Source organism: Asterias rubens, chromosome 15 (assembly GCF_902459465.1).
Source record: "Asterias rubens chromosome 15, eAstRub1.3, whole genome shotgun sequence".
NCBI lineage: Eukaryota > Metazoa > Echinodermata > Asteroidea > Forcipulatida > Asteriidae > Asterias > Asterias rubens.
In genome coordinates, this window is record NC_047076.1 from 4,890,864 (window position 1) to 4,905,116 (window position 14,253).

Sequence of the window (14,253 nt, forward strand, 5' to 3'; positions counted from 1 at the left end):
GTTTATGGGCCTGGGTGCATGGACAAGGATGTGGGATTTAAGCTTTTCATAATTTGGGATATTTAGGTTAACAAGGTTAAGGTCATCAGAAGGAGGCTGTGTTTATATGGGAACTATTTAATAACATAAATTATGGTAATGTCAGCTTGTTTGTGGACTTCTATAGTATTTTATATCAAATTAGTTTCATTTGTTATACTTCAGTAATTCACTTTATACAGTTTCATGTATTACTTACAGGTTGGATGTTTTAAAGAATACTTACTTCCATTAGGCCCTATTATAACTTTTTATTTTTTTCATTATTATTGTACCTGCTGCATAGTTTACAAAAGGATACATTTTTCTTAAAGTCAGTGTTATATTTTGGTAATGGTGCTTCAACTGATGGTTCATCTATACAAATAAAATGGTTCATAATGGTATTTTGTATTGTTTACACATAAAAAGGTTTGTTCGGTGTCAGTTGCTGTGATACCAATGTCTATTGTTACTGTTACAAAAACGTGTAAACAAGGCGAGCAGTGCAGCCAAACTAAATGTTTTCTAAAGTATTTTTGAGTCAGCACAGTGTAAGGTACACTTTGACACACTCATGTTTCGTCCTTGCACTCAAAATTTCAAATAAACGTCTAATTCAGGTAGAACTATCGCAGGAATCGCGGGGAGAGTAGGAACGCTATCACCGCGACAGACATTTAACGACTTGTCCCCAAGTCCAATTTTCTTCCTCGATGCCAAGTCTAAGTGCTAGCTTGGCCCCTGCAAAAAAAAACGCTTAAAAACATGCGTATAAAAACTTGCTTAAAACCTGATGTGCCTAAAAATCTGCTTAGCAATCTGCTTAGCAATCTGCGTAGCATTCTGCTTATCAATATGTATTAAATCTGCTTAGAAATCTGCTTTGCAATATGCTTAACAATATGCTTTAGAACTGCAGCAGCTTAGCAATCTGCTTAGAAACCTGCTTGAAAATCTGCTTAAAAATCTACCTAAGAACTTGCTAAAAAAATCTGCTGAAAAACTTGCTTACACATTTCTTTAAAAATATGCTTAAAATAAAAAATTAAAATCCGGCAAAAGCCCCGAAAGGATCGCGCCAGTTTTCCACAGGCAGAGACTACCAAGTCAATGTCGTGGTTTCGAAAAGGCCTGCGAGTGAAGTCACCTGATCGAATCACGTGCACGTCGTCGCGAAAGGAAGGTCATAAAACATCGCATCGCTGCTGAACAACAAACAATCGCTGCCGAAGTTTTCACTACTTTTCTTGTTGAATGCATATGCCTGATCGCAGGGTTTTGTGAATCGGATGAACTACTTGGGGATTCCGGTATTTGCGGTTGTTGTGATAGCCCTGAGCAGAACTGAGGTAAAATTAACCAGACATAGTCAGAGATGCCAATATTGAATTTTAAAAAAGAGTAGCATCTCCCAAATGTTAAGGGCGAGCGCAGCTTGGGCTCCCTATACCGATCTTTCTATTACTCTCTACAATGCTAATTAGCTGATTTTCAGGCATTGTTGTGAAATAACAATTGACTGTATGCATAAACAGAACAGCTACAAATGTTTATAGTGGCCAGTGAAAAAAAAATTGAAAAAAAACCCTGATTTCCCTCATCTTCTGACTATGTTTCAAAAATAAATGTAACATAAAAAAGAAAGGGTAGCCTTACTTAAATGTAACATAAAAAAGGGTGGCCTTACTTAAATGTTTTCGTTTTAATGATCAGAAACGCCACAACAAGCTATTGGGAGAGAGAGAGAGAAAAAAAAAAAAGAAAAAAAAAACGTGTCCGGATTTTGGGCAAAAAATACGTGTCCGTATTTTGGGCATTGTCTGGACATCGGCGCTACAATTACTGGTAGGAAAACATGGAAACTGTCTAGCTTAGACCTCACAGGCCACTCAGTTGAAGGTATTTTTGTTCAGATGGTCTCCTTTTTTTGTCGCCATTATTTCGTACTTTTTTTGCCAAGCTTCGATGAAGTACATGTACAGCCAGTGTGGGCACAATAATAGTGGATACATGTGGAATGAGGTTACTGTGACACGTTAGCTCACACACAACATCATTCCCCACGCACGTGTGCACTATTCCCCATCGTGTAATAGAGATCAATGGGTACGATCTTGCAGAAATGCACTAGCGTAAAAAATGCACACTCAGCCGGCTAGCCAGCGGGGGAGGGCACGCAACAATCATTACGTTGAGTACATTGTTCGAGTGAATTCGCCGCTATTATTCAACACTGCGTTCTAAAATTAAAAGTGTTTTTTTCTTTTCTGTTACAATTGTTTTGATATTTTTCTTAATTTTTATTTCCACTTAATAGTTCATTCGTTGTTTGCATGTATTGTACGATTTAATACAATTATATTGGGCGGCTTGTTTAGCGTGTTTTATTGAGTATTATCGTAGCGTCGTAGTCACGGCTCGAAATCGTATTTGCTACGCCCAAATCGTGTATGTTGGTATCTCTTGCATAGTCCATCAGAGAGAGGGGGAGAGAGAGAGCGGAATCAGAATATTTAGTTTTAGTTACTGTCGTGTCTGACCATGGGGGGAGTCTGCTCCTCCGATGCTAGCCCACCTTGTTGAGCTGTCATCGGTCTCATCACTGTCACCGTTACAGTAATGAGACCGATGTTAAAAGCGGAGCCATTAACAGCTCAACAAGGTGGGCTACTCCCGATGCCAGGGCTGGGCGGTAGCACGGTGGTAGGACGTCGGTGCAACGGATGAATCCAACCTGGGCTAGTAGTAGTAGTAGGGGGTAGATGGTTTCTGACTACTTCTAGAAACTATAAGGCCCCCCGTGAGCAACTAAGTCTGACTAAAGAAGTGGATTGGCCATTTTTTTATTTTAAATAAAAAAGGCAACATTTTATTATAAAGAAGAAAGGACCGAGTATGAGTAGGTAGAAGTTAGAGTTGCTACAACCAAAATCAAGTACAGTGTGTTTACATGCCAAATTTTGATCCAAGCTCTAGCAACAGATTAAGCCAAAATTTCACACAAATCATGAACACTGTGTGCGACTATTTTATCAGTTAAACCAATCATGTAAGTGCAATAATACCTTTAGTTGCAGTCAATAACATTTTAAGGATTTCAAAATGTTTTCCTTGTTTGTTTTTTATTACCAGATAACAGATGCTCGTTCTTTCTCCATCGACTTTGACAATAACACCTTTGTTAAAGATGGAGAGCCTTTCCGATATATCGCTGGCAGTCTTCACTATGGCCGAGTGCATCCCTTGTACTGGCAGGATCGCTTGTCTAAGATGTACATGGCCGGGTTAGATGCTGTTCAGACGTAAGTTGGGCTCATATGGAGTGTCATGGCCTAGCGGATAAGAGCACCGAATTCAAACTCTGGTGTTTCTAATCAGCAGAGTGTGGGTTTGAGTCCCGGTCGTGACTTCAAATGGGACGTAAAGCTGTTGGTCCAGTGTGTTGTGTAACGCACGTAAAAGAACCCAGTGCACTTATATAAAAGAGAAGGGGTTCGCCCCGGTGTTTCTGGTTTGATTGGCAGCATTTTGCGCCAAGGCACCGAAACATTGTATGTTACAGCGCCAGGAGCATCACTGAGTGACGGATATGCGCGCTAAGAAGCCACTGTTAATATATCTTCTTCTTTGCTGAATTGTGCTGCTGTGGCCTTCATTATAGCCCTCGAACCACCCCTGCTATTCTCCATGGTGGTAACAGGCGTCTCTACTGATCCTGTCCACCTCTTTATGCCATCTGTCCATCTCATTGCTGGTCTGCCCTGCTTCTCTTCCCCTCCATTATTCCCTGTACTATCATCTTCCCCAAACCATCTCTTCTAACCATTATGTCAAACCAATCTCATCTTCCTCAGTGCATTTCCCATTCTGACTTCCATGTCTATAATCATCTTTTGCAAAACCCATTGGATGGTTTGCTAATCTTTCCACGATATCCTCGGCAGCCTCCGATAAACCCCAATTTCGAAAGGCTTTTAAAAAACTCTATTTGAGATTGAAAGAGACCTTTTTCCTTTCAGATATGTCCCATGGAACCTGCATGAACCAGTGCCTGGTACCTACAATTTTAAGGATGGAGCTGATCTAGAAAAATTCCTGACGACGGCCAATGAAACCGGGCTGTTGGTTATTCTCAGAGCGGGGCCTTATATTTGTGGAGAATGGGACATGGTATGGAATAGTCTTGGCCCAAGAAGTCAGTGATCGATATTGGATAACGTACTACGCTCGGTTGTAAATCGCTACAGTGCGTCCTTTTATGGTATGATTTAACCAACTTGACTGCAACTGAGCATAGTACACTATCCACTATCAATGACATATTGGGCCAAGACTAGATGTATGAAAGGGCATTACAACAAAGGGAACTGCAACAACAAAAAGTCAACTCCTTTAACATACAAAAATAAGCTGTGACAAAGTGACAGTAAAAATATGCTCCCACTAAACTTTCAGTCACTCATTTGCTAGACCAATCCTTATTGGTCAAGCCAAAACAAACAGTTACATAAGCCTTGCTCTCATTGGTAGTCCTGAATCCTCTACTTTCATATGCAAAACTTCACAGGTCACTAACTGTGAACTCTAACACACACAACATACAATCAGTGTAAAACCATAGGGGAAAAACCTAGACATAAAAACTAGTCTTTTCCTGACTCACAAATAGTCAACCCATGAGCAATCTACAATTAAAATAACAATTAAAAGACAAATTAAAAATGTAACAAATTATACATGGATTAAAAATGTTTTGATTGTTTCACATAAATTTACATATTGTGTTGTTTGTTACTTATATGTATTTATTATTATTTTTAATCTAAAGGGAGGACTGCCATCTTGGCTGCTGAGAAATCAGGACATCCAACTGCGATCATCTGACCCAGGTTTGTCTTGCCACCATCTTTGTCTTGTCCCCTGTCAACCATCATATCTATTGATCAGCTATCCAACCTGAGGTGGATTTCACAAAGAGTTAAGACTAGTCTTATCTTGAGTTAGGACGAGTTACTCATGTTAACTTAGGACTAGCCTTTAAACGTTTTTAATATCTCCTAGGACTAGTCTCAAGTGACGCTTTGTGAAATCGATCCCTGCACAAACATCCCTGTCATTTGACACTTGTCATCCTTTTTTTTGTATTGTAAACTGCCATGCTGCTCCAAATTTAATATTGGACTCAATAGGAGTCCTATATGGGTTATTACAGGATGCTAATCCGTTGTTTGTTTCATGTGATTTTTAAACAATTTGTGAACAGCCTTCTTGAAGTATGTTGACCTGTGGATGGGAGTCTTACTTCCAAAAGTCAAGCCGTTTCTCTACGCAAATGGTGGACCAATTATAACAGTTCAGGTAGGTGACAATATGCAGGTTTAATGAGTAATACTCTTTTTAATTTCTGTCTCTGTTCAACCTGTCTGTCCGCAGGTTCTTGTACATGTTTATGTTTAATTTATCTGGCTATCAAGCAGTTCACAAGTCCCTTGTAGAAGATGCATCCATACTTATTTTGATTTCTGTCGTGTGATATTTAATTTATGGTTACTTCTAAAAAAAATGTTTTAAGGTTATAAATCGTCTCCTGACAATGACTAGAGCAAGCTAGTCGAAACGTTGAGACCAATTCAGAACTGACTCCGCGGTAGTACAGTTAATTGCGATCCTATAAGCTAAAGTAGTAGTACCAGCTTATTTTCTATACCATCCGCCCTGGTAATAGTTAAAAAGCAGGACAGTTCTTTTCAGAACTGAGAAGTCTCACGAACCTCCAATTATCTACTCCGTGGCAGTAGAATAAAGCAAGACAGTTCTCTAAGAACAACTCTACCTGGCAAGTAGATACACCGCAAACCAAATATCCATTATAAATGTATTGTTTAAAAAAAATCATGAAGTATGGAATAGTATGGAATTAAATGTGAGTTTGAATATAAAACAGATGAAGAGAAAGGTGGGCTAAAGAAGCTACACAAGAAACCCAGAGAAGCTGTAGGTTAATTGTTGTGGCATAGAAGAGAACCAAGGCACATCTGTACTCACAAATGGCCCTCGCTGGGAATCGAACTAGGGTTCACAGTGCTCAGAGGTAATTGCTTTATGCTCTAGCCATCCATGCTAAAATAACACTGTAAATAGTATGCATGATTCCTGTTTGACCTTATGTATTCGTTCTCAACCTCATCCCCAACTCCATTTTTTGGCAGGTTGAAAATGAGTATGGTAGTTACCCAGCCTGTGATCATGTGTACATGCGTCACCTTCTACAGGTATTTCAATCGTACCTTGGAACGGATGTCGTGTACTTTTCAACCGATGGGCCGGCGGACAACTACCTGAAATGTGGGACATTACAAGGAATATACTCAACGATAGATTTTGGAGCAGGTAAAACAAGAATAGACTTCTTGAAAATCACGTTATTAGTCAATGAAAGGGATGAAGCTTAGTGGGTTTGATACCTTTTGTAGATCATTTTGGGGGCTATGACTTGAACCCCTGCTTACTGCGTATCGATGTTTCAGCTTCATTAGTCATCAAGTTTTTGGAGAAAAAAAGCAATGTTTTCAGGAGAGTGACGTAAATACATTGTACATGCTGAAATATTTTTCTCTCCTGAGAAAAACAAAATGTCTTCATGATATCATTCTACTCATTTCTAAAAAAAATACAGCACCTCAGCAAGTAACTTTTCTTCAATCATTATCTTTTAACGGCGTAAATTTAATGTAAATGTTTTGTGTTGTACAAAGAGTACCCAAACTTTTGATTTGCAATATGCAGTTGGGGAATCCTTTGAGAAACTTTTATAAAATTTATAATGTGTGTTTTTGATCTTTCAGTCGATGATCCACAAGCTTTATTTGATGAGCAGAGAAAATATGAGCCAAAAGGACCATTGGTAAGTTAATTAAAAGAGTAAATGTAAAACAACAATTGTTAAAATGATCAATCTGTATGCTCACTGGTTGCATTGACACAAATACATTTACCGATAAACCGTACCTACTATCTTAAAACACCCGGGCACAATTTCATCGAGTTTGTGCTTTTATGCACAAAAAGTAAATGTAGCTAAGCATGACAAAAATTGCTTACCAGAATAATAACTTAGTAAAAAGCTATATGATAAAAGGATTCAAACTGCCTCTAGCTACCGGGCAATCTCAGTGGTCTAGTTGGTAAGACATCTGCTCTTGATTGGAAAGGGTTAGGGGTCCAAATCACCCGAGTAATTTTTTGTTCACAGCTAAGGGGAAAGTACCGAGAATACACTTGGTGCGTTCGTTTAGCTTCCCTGGGTCATCCTCGGTCTGCCCCGGTGCGTTCAAATAGCTTTTGACGTGATTCCAGGGGCTCACCCAGGTCAGCCCCCAGTGCCCTGCTTGTGGAGTGGGTCACTTGGGGGCTGGCCCCAGGTAAACGAGGTCACTACGAGAGCGGTGAGTGGTCGTTCGTTTAGCTCTTGCCAGGGGCTCACCCGAGTGAGCACTGCGGGGTAGACCCAGGGAAGCTAAACGAACACACCCAGTGCTCACTCACATCGGTGTAAGGGAAAAAACAATAATGTTCTTTATCCGTATCCCGATGCAAATTTAACATCTATTAAAATTCTTGAAAGGCTGTTGAAAATCTTTGGCTCGACTCTATTTTATATAGGTTAATTCTGAATACTACACAGGCTGGTTGGACCACTGGGGAGAGCCACATCAGACAGTTCTAACATCAAAGGTTGCTAGAGGATTAGATGCCATCTTGAAACTCGGCGCTAATGTCAATATGTAAGTTCTTAATTTCTTAACTTTTCATGAAGTGGGTTTTAGGGGCGAGTGGTCTAGGGCGGTGGACTAGAGTTCTGTAATTTACAGAATGTTGGTTCGAATCCTGGTGTGGTCAGTTGCTATAAAAAAGGATTACATGACATTTTGAAACTCGGCGCTAATGTCAATATGTAAATTAAAATCCTTAATTTTTTAAGAAGTTGGGTTTGTTGGCCGGGCGTTGGACTCAAGTTCTGTAGTTTGCAGAATGTGGGTTTGAATCCTGGCCTGGTCAGTTGCAAAACTTGTGTCCTTGAGCAAGGTACTTTAATACAATTGCTTCTCTCCGCCTAGAAGTACAAATGGATATCGGTCAAGTGGTTATCGGTGACGCTGGGCATTATTCGTAAATCAGTGTGTGCAGCATGTGCTTGTTCTATCAACTTCCTTGCATGATTGGTCGGTAAACCAATATGCTTGGTTGCATAGAAAAATAAATTAAAAGCTTGCACAGCCCAAAACCCAAACCCAAGTTGCCTGTAAAGATGGTGTCTATAAGGAACTACCTTTACAGTATATTATCATTATAGTGATATTATAGTGTTGGGTAAAAAAAAAAAAAAACTTTTCTCTTTAAATGCAGGTACATGTTTGAGGGCGGTACCAACTTTGCTTACTGGAATGGAGCCAACGGAGACCTTACCTCGTACTCACCTCAACCAACGAGCTATGACTACGATGCACCCCTATCAGAGGCTGGAGATCCAAATGAGAAATACTACATCTTAAGAACAATTATTGGGAAAGTAAGCGTAAATTTCATATATTTTTTTATGGTGTTATGGCTGAGTAGTTAAGAGCATCAATTTCAAGTTCTGGTGGTTAAGTCATTGGAGTGTGGGTTCAAATCCCCGTCATGGCACTTGTGTCCTTGAGCAAGATACTCTATTATCATTGCTTCTCTTCACCCAGGGGTACATGCGAGGGTTCAGGTTGATATTGTGTATACTCCCCAGGGAGCTGAGAAAAACCTAAAGCTGAAAACATAGAAAACCTTTGATTTGTTCTGACTTTTGAACTGTTATTTTTGTTGCAGTACAAAAAGCTAACCCCTGGACCAATTCCAGTTGCTACCAAGAAATACGCCTATGGGAAGACCCTAATGAGTCATACTGCTACTCTCTATGATGTGTTGGATAAGATAGCTCCTTATGGACCAATTAGAACAACTTATCCAATTAGCATGGAAGACATGCAACAGGTTGGTATTGTCACGCGGAGATAAAGAGGACATATAATCTTCACTGGAACTTCTTTGGTTTGGGACCCAAAAAAGAGTTAGGAGTAGTCCTAACTTAGGGCTAGTCCTAGGAGATATACAAATTGCATGGCTAGTACTAAGTTAGGACGAGTAACTGGTCCTAACTCGAGATAAGACTAGTCGTAACTCTTTGTGAAATCCACCCCAGGGCAGCCAGCAGATAAGTACCGTCAAGGACAAGGTTTTTTACTCATTGTTAATTCACCTTGTTGAAAATGGGATGTCAGAGAAACATGGGAGGAAGTTCACAGTACCTGGGGTTACATTTGTTTACAAACTTCAGATACTGGATCGCTGTCTACTGGAAATCAAGCTGGGTCTCATTACACTTGGTTCAGAAAAAGTGAATCAGACCCGGTTTTGATCCTGCAACATGGGTTTATTTCTTTGGTTATGACAAAATAAGGCCAGGACAACCAGCAAATAAGTATCGTCCAGGATAGCATTTGTTTGTCCGAAATTACAACTGTCGTAGTGCTTTTCAATGGGGAAATTTTTGTTCTAAATCTATTTTATAAAGGGAATAATTAAAACAAAAAATCAAGAAAATTGTTCAGGTTGGCAAAAGCTCACTAAGCAATAATGAAGAAATTACAACTACAGTAAATGGTTCAAGTGTCCCTCTGGCCACCTGGCAAGTGGCCTGGAGGGCAATAATGAATTATGTTACAAATATTAGTAAAAACGTTTAAAAAAATTGTATTATATTGAAAGGATACTTTCTGTTTTGATTTGTAGGATTTTGGGTTCATGCTGTATCGCACTACACTGAGGTCAAACTACAATACGTCACCACTGACTATCAATGGAATTCATGACAGAGGATATGTATTCGTTGATAAGGTAGGTGCTAAACTGTTTCTAAAGATGCGTTCGCATTGTATTCACAGACCCCTTGCATATGGCGTCACGCTCTTAAAAAGCTCCCTCACTGAGGTCGAAATGAGGCAAATCATTGGATGATACATGTAGCGCGTAAAAACATTTGCGTGACCTGGGCCCAATTTCATAGAGCTGCTTAAGCACAAAATTTTGCTTAAGCAAAAAAATCCTTGCTTAGTAAAATCTGATAACCGGCCAAGACTCCACTCAATTGTTATGCTAAGTAAACAACAGCTAAATACCAGTCACAAGCAATGTACATGTATATGGCATGAAACTTTTGCCAGTAACATGTGAAAAATAAGCAAGCTATTTTCTTGCTTAAGCAATTTGTTTCCTTAAGCAGCTCAATGAAATTGGCCCCTGTAGTGTTTACTTTTTAAGTAATTTTTTGTTCTTCTTACCAATTTAATGTGGAGTGCCTTGGGCGCCCTTTTAGGCGGATCGATATAAGATCTATTTATTATTCTTGATTAGATTCCTGTGGGTATCCTGAAGCGCAATACTCATGTCACTCTCAACATCACAGCCCAAGAGAATTCAACGCTCGATATACTGGTTGAGAACATGGGACGTCTCAACTATGGCTGCTGTATCAACGACAGTAAGGTTAGTCATTGAGACTCCTTACTCGATCATTAATAATAATAGTGGCTTCTTAAAGACGATATAACCTGTGGCATCGCATGTTTACAAAAGAGCCACTAAGCCTGGACTTCATGTAGGTAGACTTGTACATCATAGGGAGAACACCATCGCTCAAGGGCTAGAGAGCTTAGTTGGTAGAAAGTCCCAACTTTCCTTCATCCATCCCAGGGGAAAAAAATTAACATTTTGAAACAACTCCAAATGCTTTGCCAAATCGTCCGCTTTGTGGTTAAGAGCATCCAATTCAAGTTCTGGTGGTTAAGTCATCGGGGTGTGGGTTCGAATCCTGGTCGTGACACTTGTGTCCTTGAGCAAGATGCTTGACTATAATTGCTTCTCTTCACCCAGAGGTATTAATGGGTACCTGCGAGGGTAGAGGTTGATACTGTGTATGAAAAAGCCACAAGCGCCTTACAGGAAGCTCAGGGCTATATACTCCCCAGGGAGCTGGGAAGAGTAAAGGAATGTTATTGGCCCTATGACCAGGGCACTTATGTGAAGCGCATTGAGACGATTATAGTGAAATGTAAGAACAAGTTATTATTAATATGATGAGTTCCTCTGTAGGCAGTTAACGGTTGAATGTCTTCTGACTGGCACCCCAAAAAAAGACATTGACAAAATAGGGAAACGGCCAACACAAAGGGCTAGAGAGCTCAGTTAGAAGAGTGCTAATTTTCCTTTGTTCAACCAAAAACTTCCGCTACATTGTATGATAAGAAATCTTTCCTCTCTAGGGTATCATTGGGAATGTCACCCTCGCTGGCTTCGTCCTGACGTCCTGGCAGATTTTTTCCCTGAACCTAGAGAAAGCCTTAGACCTGAAGCGCAATTCTGTAGATGTGCCATCGGAAGGAGGCACCCCCTCAGGACCTCTGCAAATACCGTCGTTCTTTGCTGGTACCCTGCCAACTGGTCCCCAAGAGGGACCTCAGGATACGTTCCTGAGAATGACTGGATGGTCCAAGGTGAGAGATATCATAAAATTATGTAAAGCTTTTCAAAGTTAGTAGGATTTACAAACTTGTTAACCATCTGTTAACCATATTCCTTTTGCCATCTTCTGCAGGGTCAGGCTTTCATCAACGGATTCAACCTGGGTCGTTACTGGCCAACAGAGGGCCCACAGATAACGCTGTATGTGCCAGCTTTTGTCCTGAACCCCACACAGAACACTCTCGTCCTCTTTGAAACAGAACACTCCCCCTGTAATACGTCGGACCCCTTTGCTATATGCTCCGTTGAATTCATCGACAGGCCAATTATAAACTCTACAATACCGCCTGAAGACCTACAAGCGAGCCAAAGAAAGAACTCAGACTCACAAACTTTTTGGAGGGAAAATGAAGAAAGTGCCGATGCAGATTTCGGAGAACATAAACTCTTAAAGAACGAACGATTGTCAGGGAACAAGATCCAGGATGTTGATGAGACATGGGGGAGGGACGTTGTACCTGGGAAGGGGTCCAAGAATGGATTTGATCTCAGTTCCGATTCTCAAGAAGCTTTTGATGAAAACACAATTATTGTGGATTCCAAGAAAGAGTGGAAGGACATTGGGAAAGAGGTTGTTGTTTCCGCTACAGAGGTGATGATCTTCCTGGGTGGACTACCAGCAGTACTTTGGAACTTTTTTATCGTCTGAAATCGTTTCAAGACTGAATTGAGTTCAAATTTTATAAGTAATAGTAATAATAGTGGCTGTTAATTTAGCCCAATATCCGTCACTCAGTGACACTCGAGACACTTTAACATTCAGTATTTTCCTGCAAGGTAATATTGATTGATTGATTTGGCTTATTGTATTTATATACAAGTATACAAGTTAACAATAGAAATTGCCTTGGATATCATGCTTAAAAAGACAATAAATAACAGAAATTAATGTTAAAAATTAAGGAACTACATTTGAATTATGAGACCTACTCCTTTTACTTAGCACCATGTAATGGTTTACAGCTTGCTGTGGCGCAATATGCTGCCAGGCAAACCCTTTTCTTTTTGGTGCACCGGGTTCTTTTACTTACGTAACACAACAGCTTCTGTTATTTTCAACAGGCAGACATAAAAAAGTCTGATTTCAGTATCACATACACAGCAGAAGCATAATGTAGTAGCAAATTATGGCCCTTTACTTTGTAGACAAAGAAATCTAATTCAATAAACAGACCCCAAAAAGTAGTAATTTACAATTTAAAATGCTCAGCATTATGTAATTAGTACAGGGCACTTCTAGACAGGGCACTTCTAGACAGGGCTTACAGACATGGACACGAGTACTTTCACTGTCGTCCAATATCTGTTCAACTTCCTTGGTAGTCAGGATGCACTATTTTGTTTTAAGAACAGTGTGAGCAGTTTTACTCGACTTGCGGTGGTAATTCACTTTTTACATCAACGTGAATTTTTTTTTTTTTTTTTTTTTTTGGGGGGGGGGGGTTTTTGTTGGGGTGTTAGTTTGTTTTGTTGGGGTATTTGTTTGTTTTGCTCTGTTTTTGTGTATGTGGGATGCTAGCTTTTTTGTCAACTTTAAGAATCCTAATTAAACATACAGATGTTTATGCTAAAAGGGGTATAATTTAACTAAACAACTTAGTTGTTAACATTTAATTTTAAAAAAGTACTAATTAAAAAACAATAATGTTTTGTATGAGATTTGTTATTGAACTTGTTGTTTCCCTGTTAAAGTGAAGTCAAGTATATGAACAAAAAAATTACATGAATTTGGGAGGGACTGCTTTACCAATTGTGATGCAAGAAAATTTGTTTCACTTTCACATGAAGTATGAACCAGGTTTAACACTGCTGCCTGCTATGGTAGTTGGGAGGGCAGACATTGTTGTAAACTATGTTTCCAAATTATTTGAAGAAATTAGTTCAAGTTTGAAACATCGTAGGATGATTTAAAGGGAAAGTACACGTTTGGTAATTACTCGAAACAAATATTAACTTAAAAACTGACTTGGTAACGAGCATTGGAGAGCTGTTGATAGTTTAAAACATTGTGGGAAACGACTCCCTCTGAAGAAACGTGGTTTTTGAGAAGGAGGTAATTTCTCACTAAAATAATAAAAGACTTCTAGCTAGAAGTATTTTATTCCTACATGAAACCACAACAAGGGTGTTTTTTGTTTTGTCATTTTCAATGACCGATTGAGCAAAAATTTTCACAGGCTTGTTATTTTATGCTTATGATGGGATACACCAAGTGAGAAGACTGGTCTTTGACAATTCCCAAACGTGTACCTTCCCTTTAATGCAACTTATATTATTGTTAGTTTCTAAAACACAACAGCGTCGTCTGAGACCATAGCAAGGTACACAAACAGAAACATCAAAGATTCAGCTTATCACAGACATGCAACTTTCTAATTGCCAAAAAAAGAGGAAATGGTCGATCACGCCTATTGTTTGTACAGTGTTTTTCAGTTTTCAAAGGCACTGTTTTGAAAAGAAAAAGAGGAAATCGGCTGATCAGCTGAAAGTTGCATGCCTGTTATCATTTGGGGCCAAATTCATAAAGCTGTAAAGCAGCTGCTGCTTAAACAAAACAAATCAGTGGTCTTACTTTCACCGACATGACCGGTGAGAAAGTATGGATTTTAGTGCTCTCAAGTT

At 39.5% G+C, this 14,253-nt stretch overlaps 1 protein-coding gene across 1 annotated transcript; it reads left to right on the forward strand.

Annotated features, from left to right (window-relative positions):
- The first annotated feature begins 1,191 nt into the window (after positions 1-1,191).
- LOC117300107 (beta-galactosidase-like) lies at positions 1,192-13,064 on the forward strand. Its single transcript, XM_033783800.1, has 14 exons — positions 1,192-1,370; positions 3,154-3,323; positions 4,041-4,191; positions 4,850-4,910; positions 5,285-5,379; positions 6,231-6,411; positions 6,867-6,925; positions 7,684-7,805; positions 8,428-8,590; positions 8,881-9,045; positions 9,844-9,948; positions 10,465-10,596; positions 11,373-11,603; positions 11,705-13,064. Exons 1-14 carry the CDS (start codon positions 1,311-1,313, stop codon positions 12,278-12,280), a joined length of 2,271 nt encoding a protein of 756 aa, XP_033639691.1. The 5' UTR covers positions 1,192-1,310; the 3' UTR covers positions 12,281-13,064.
- Positions 13,065-14,253: the final 1,189 nt, after the last annotated feature.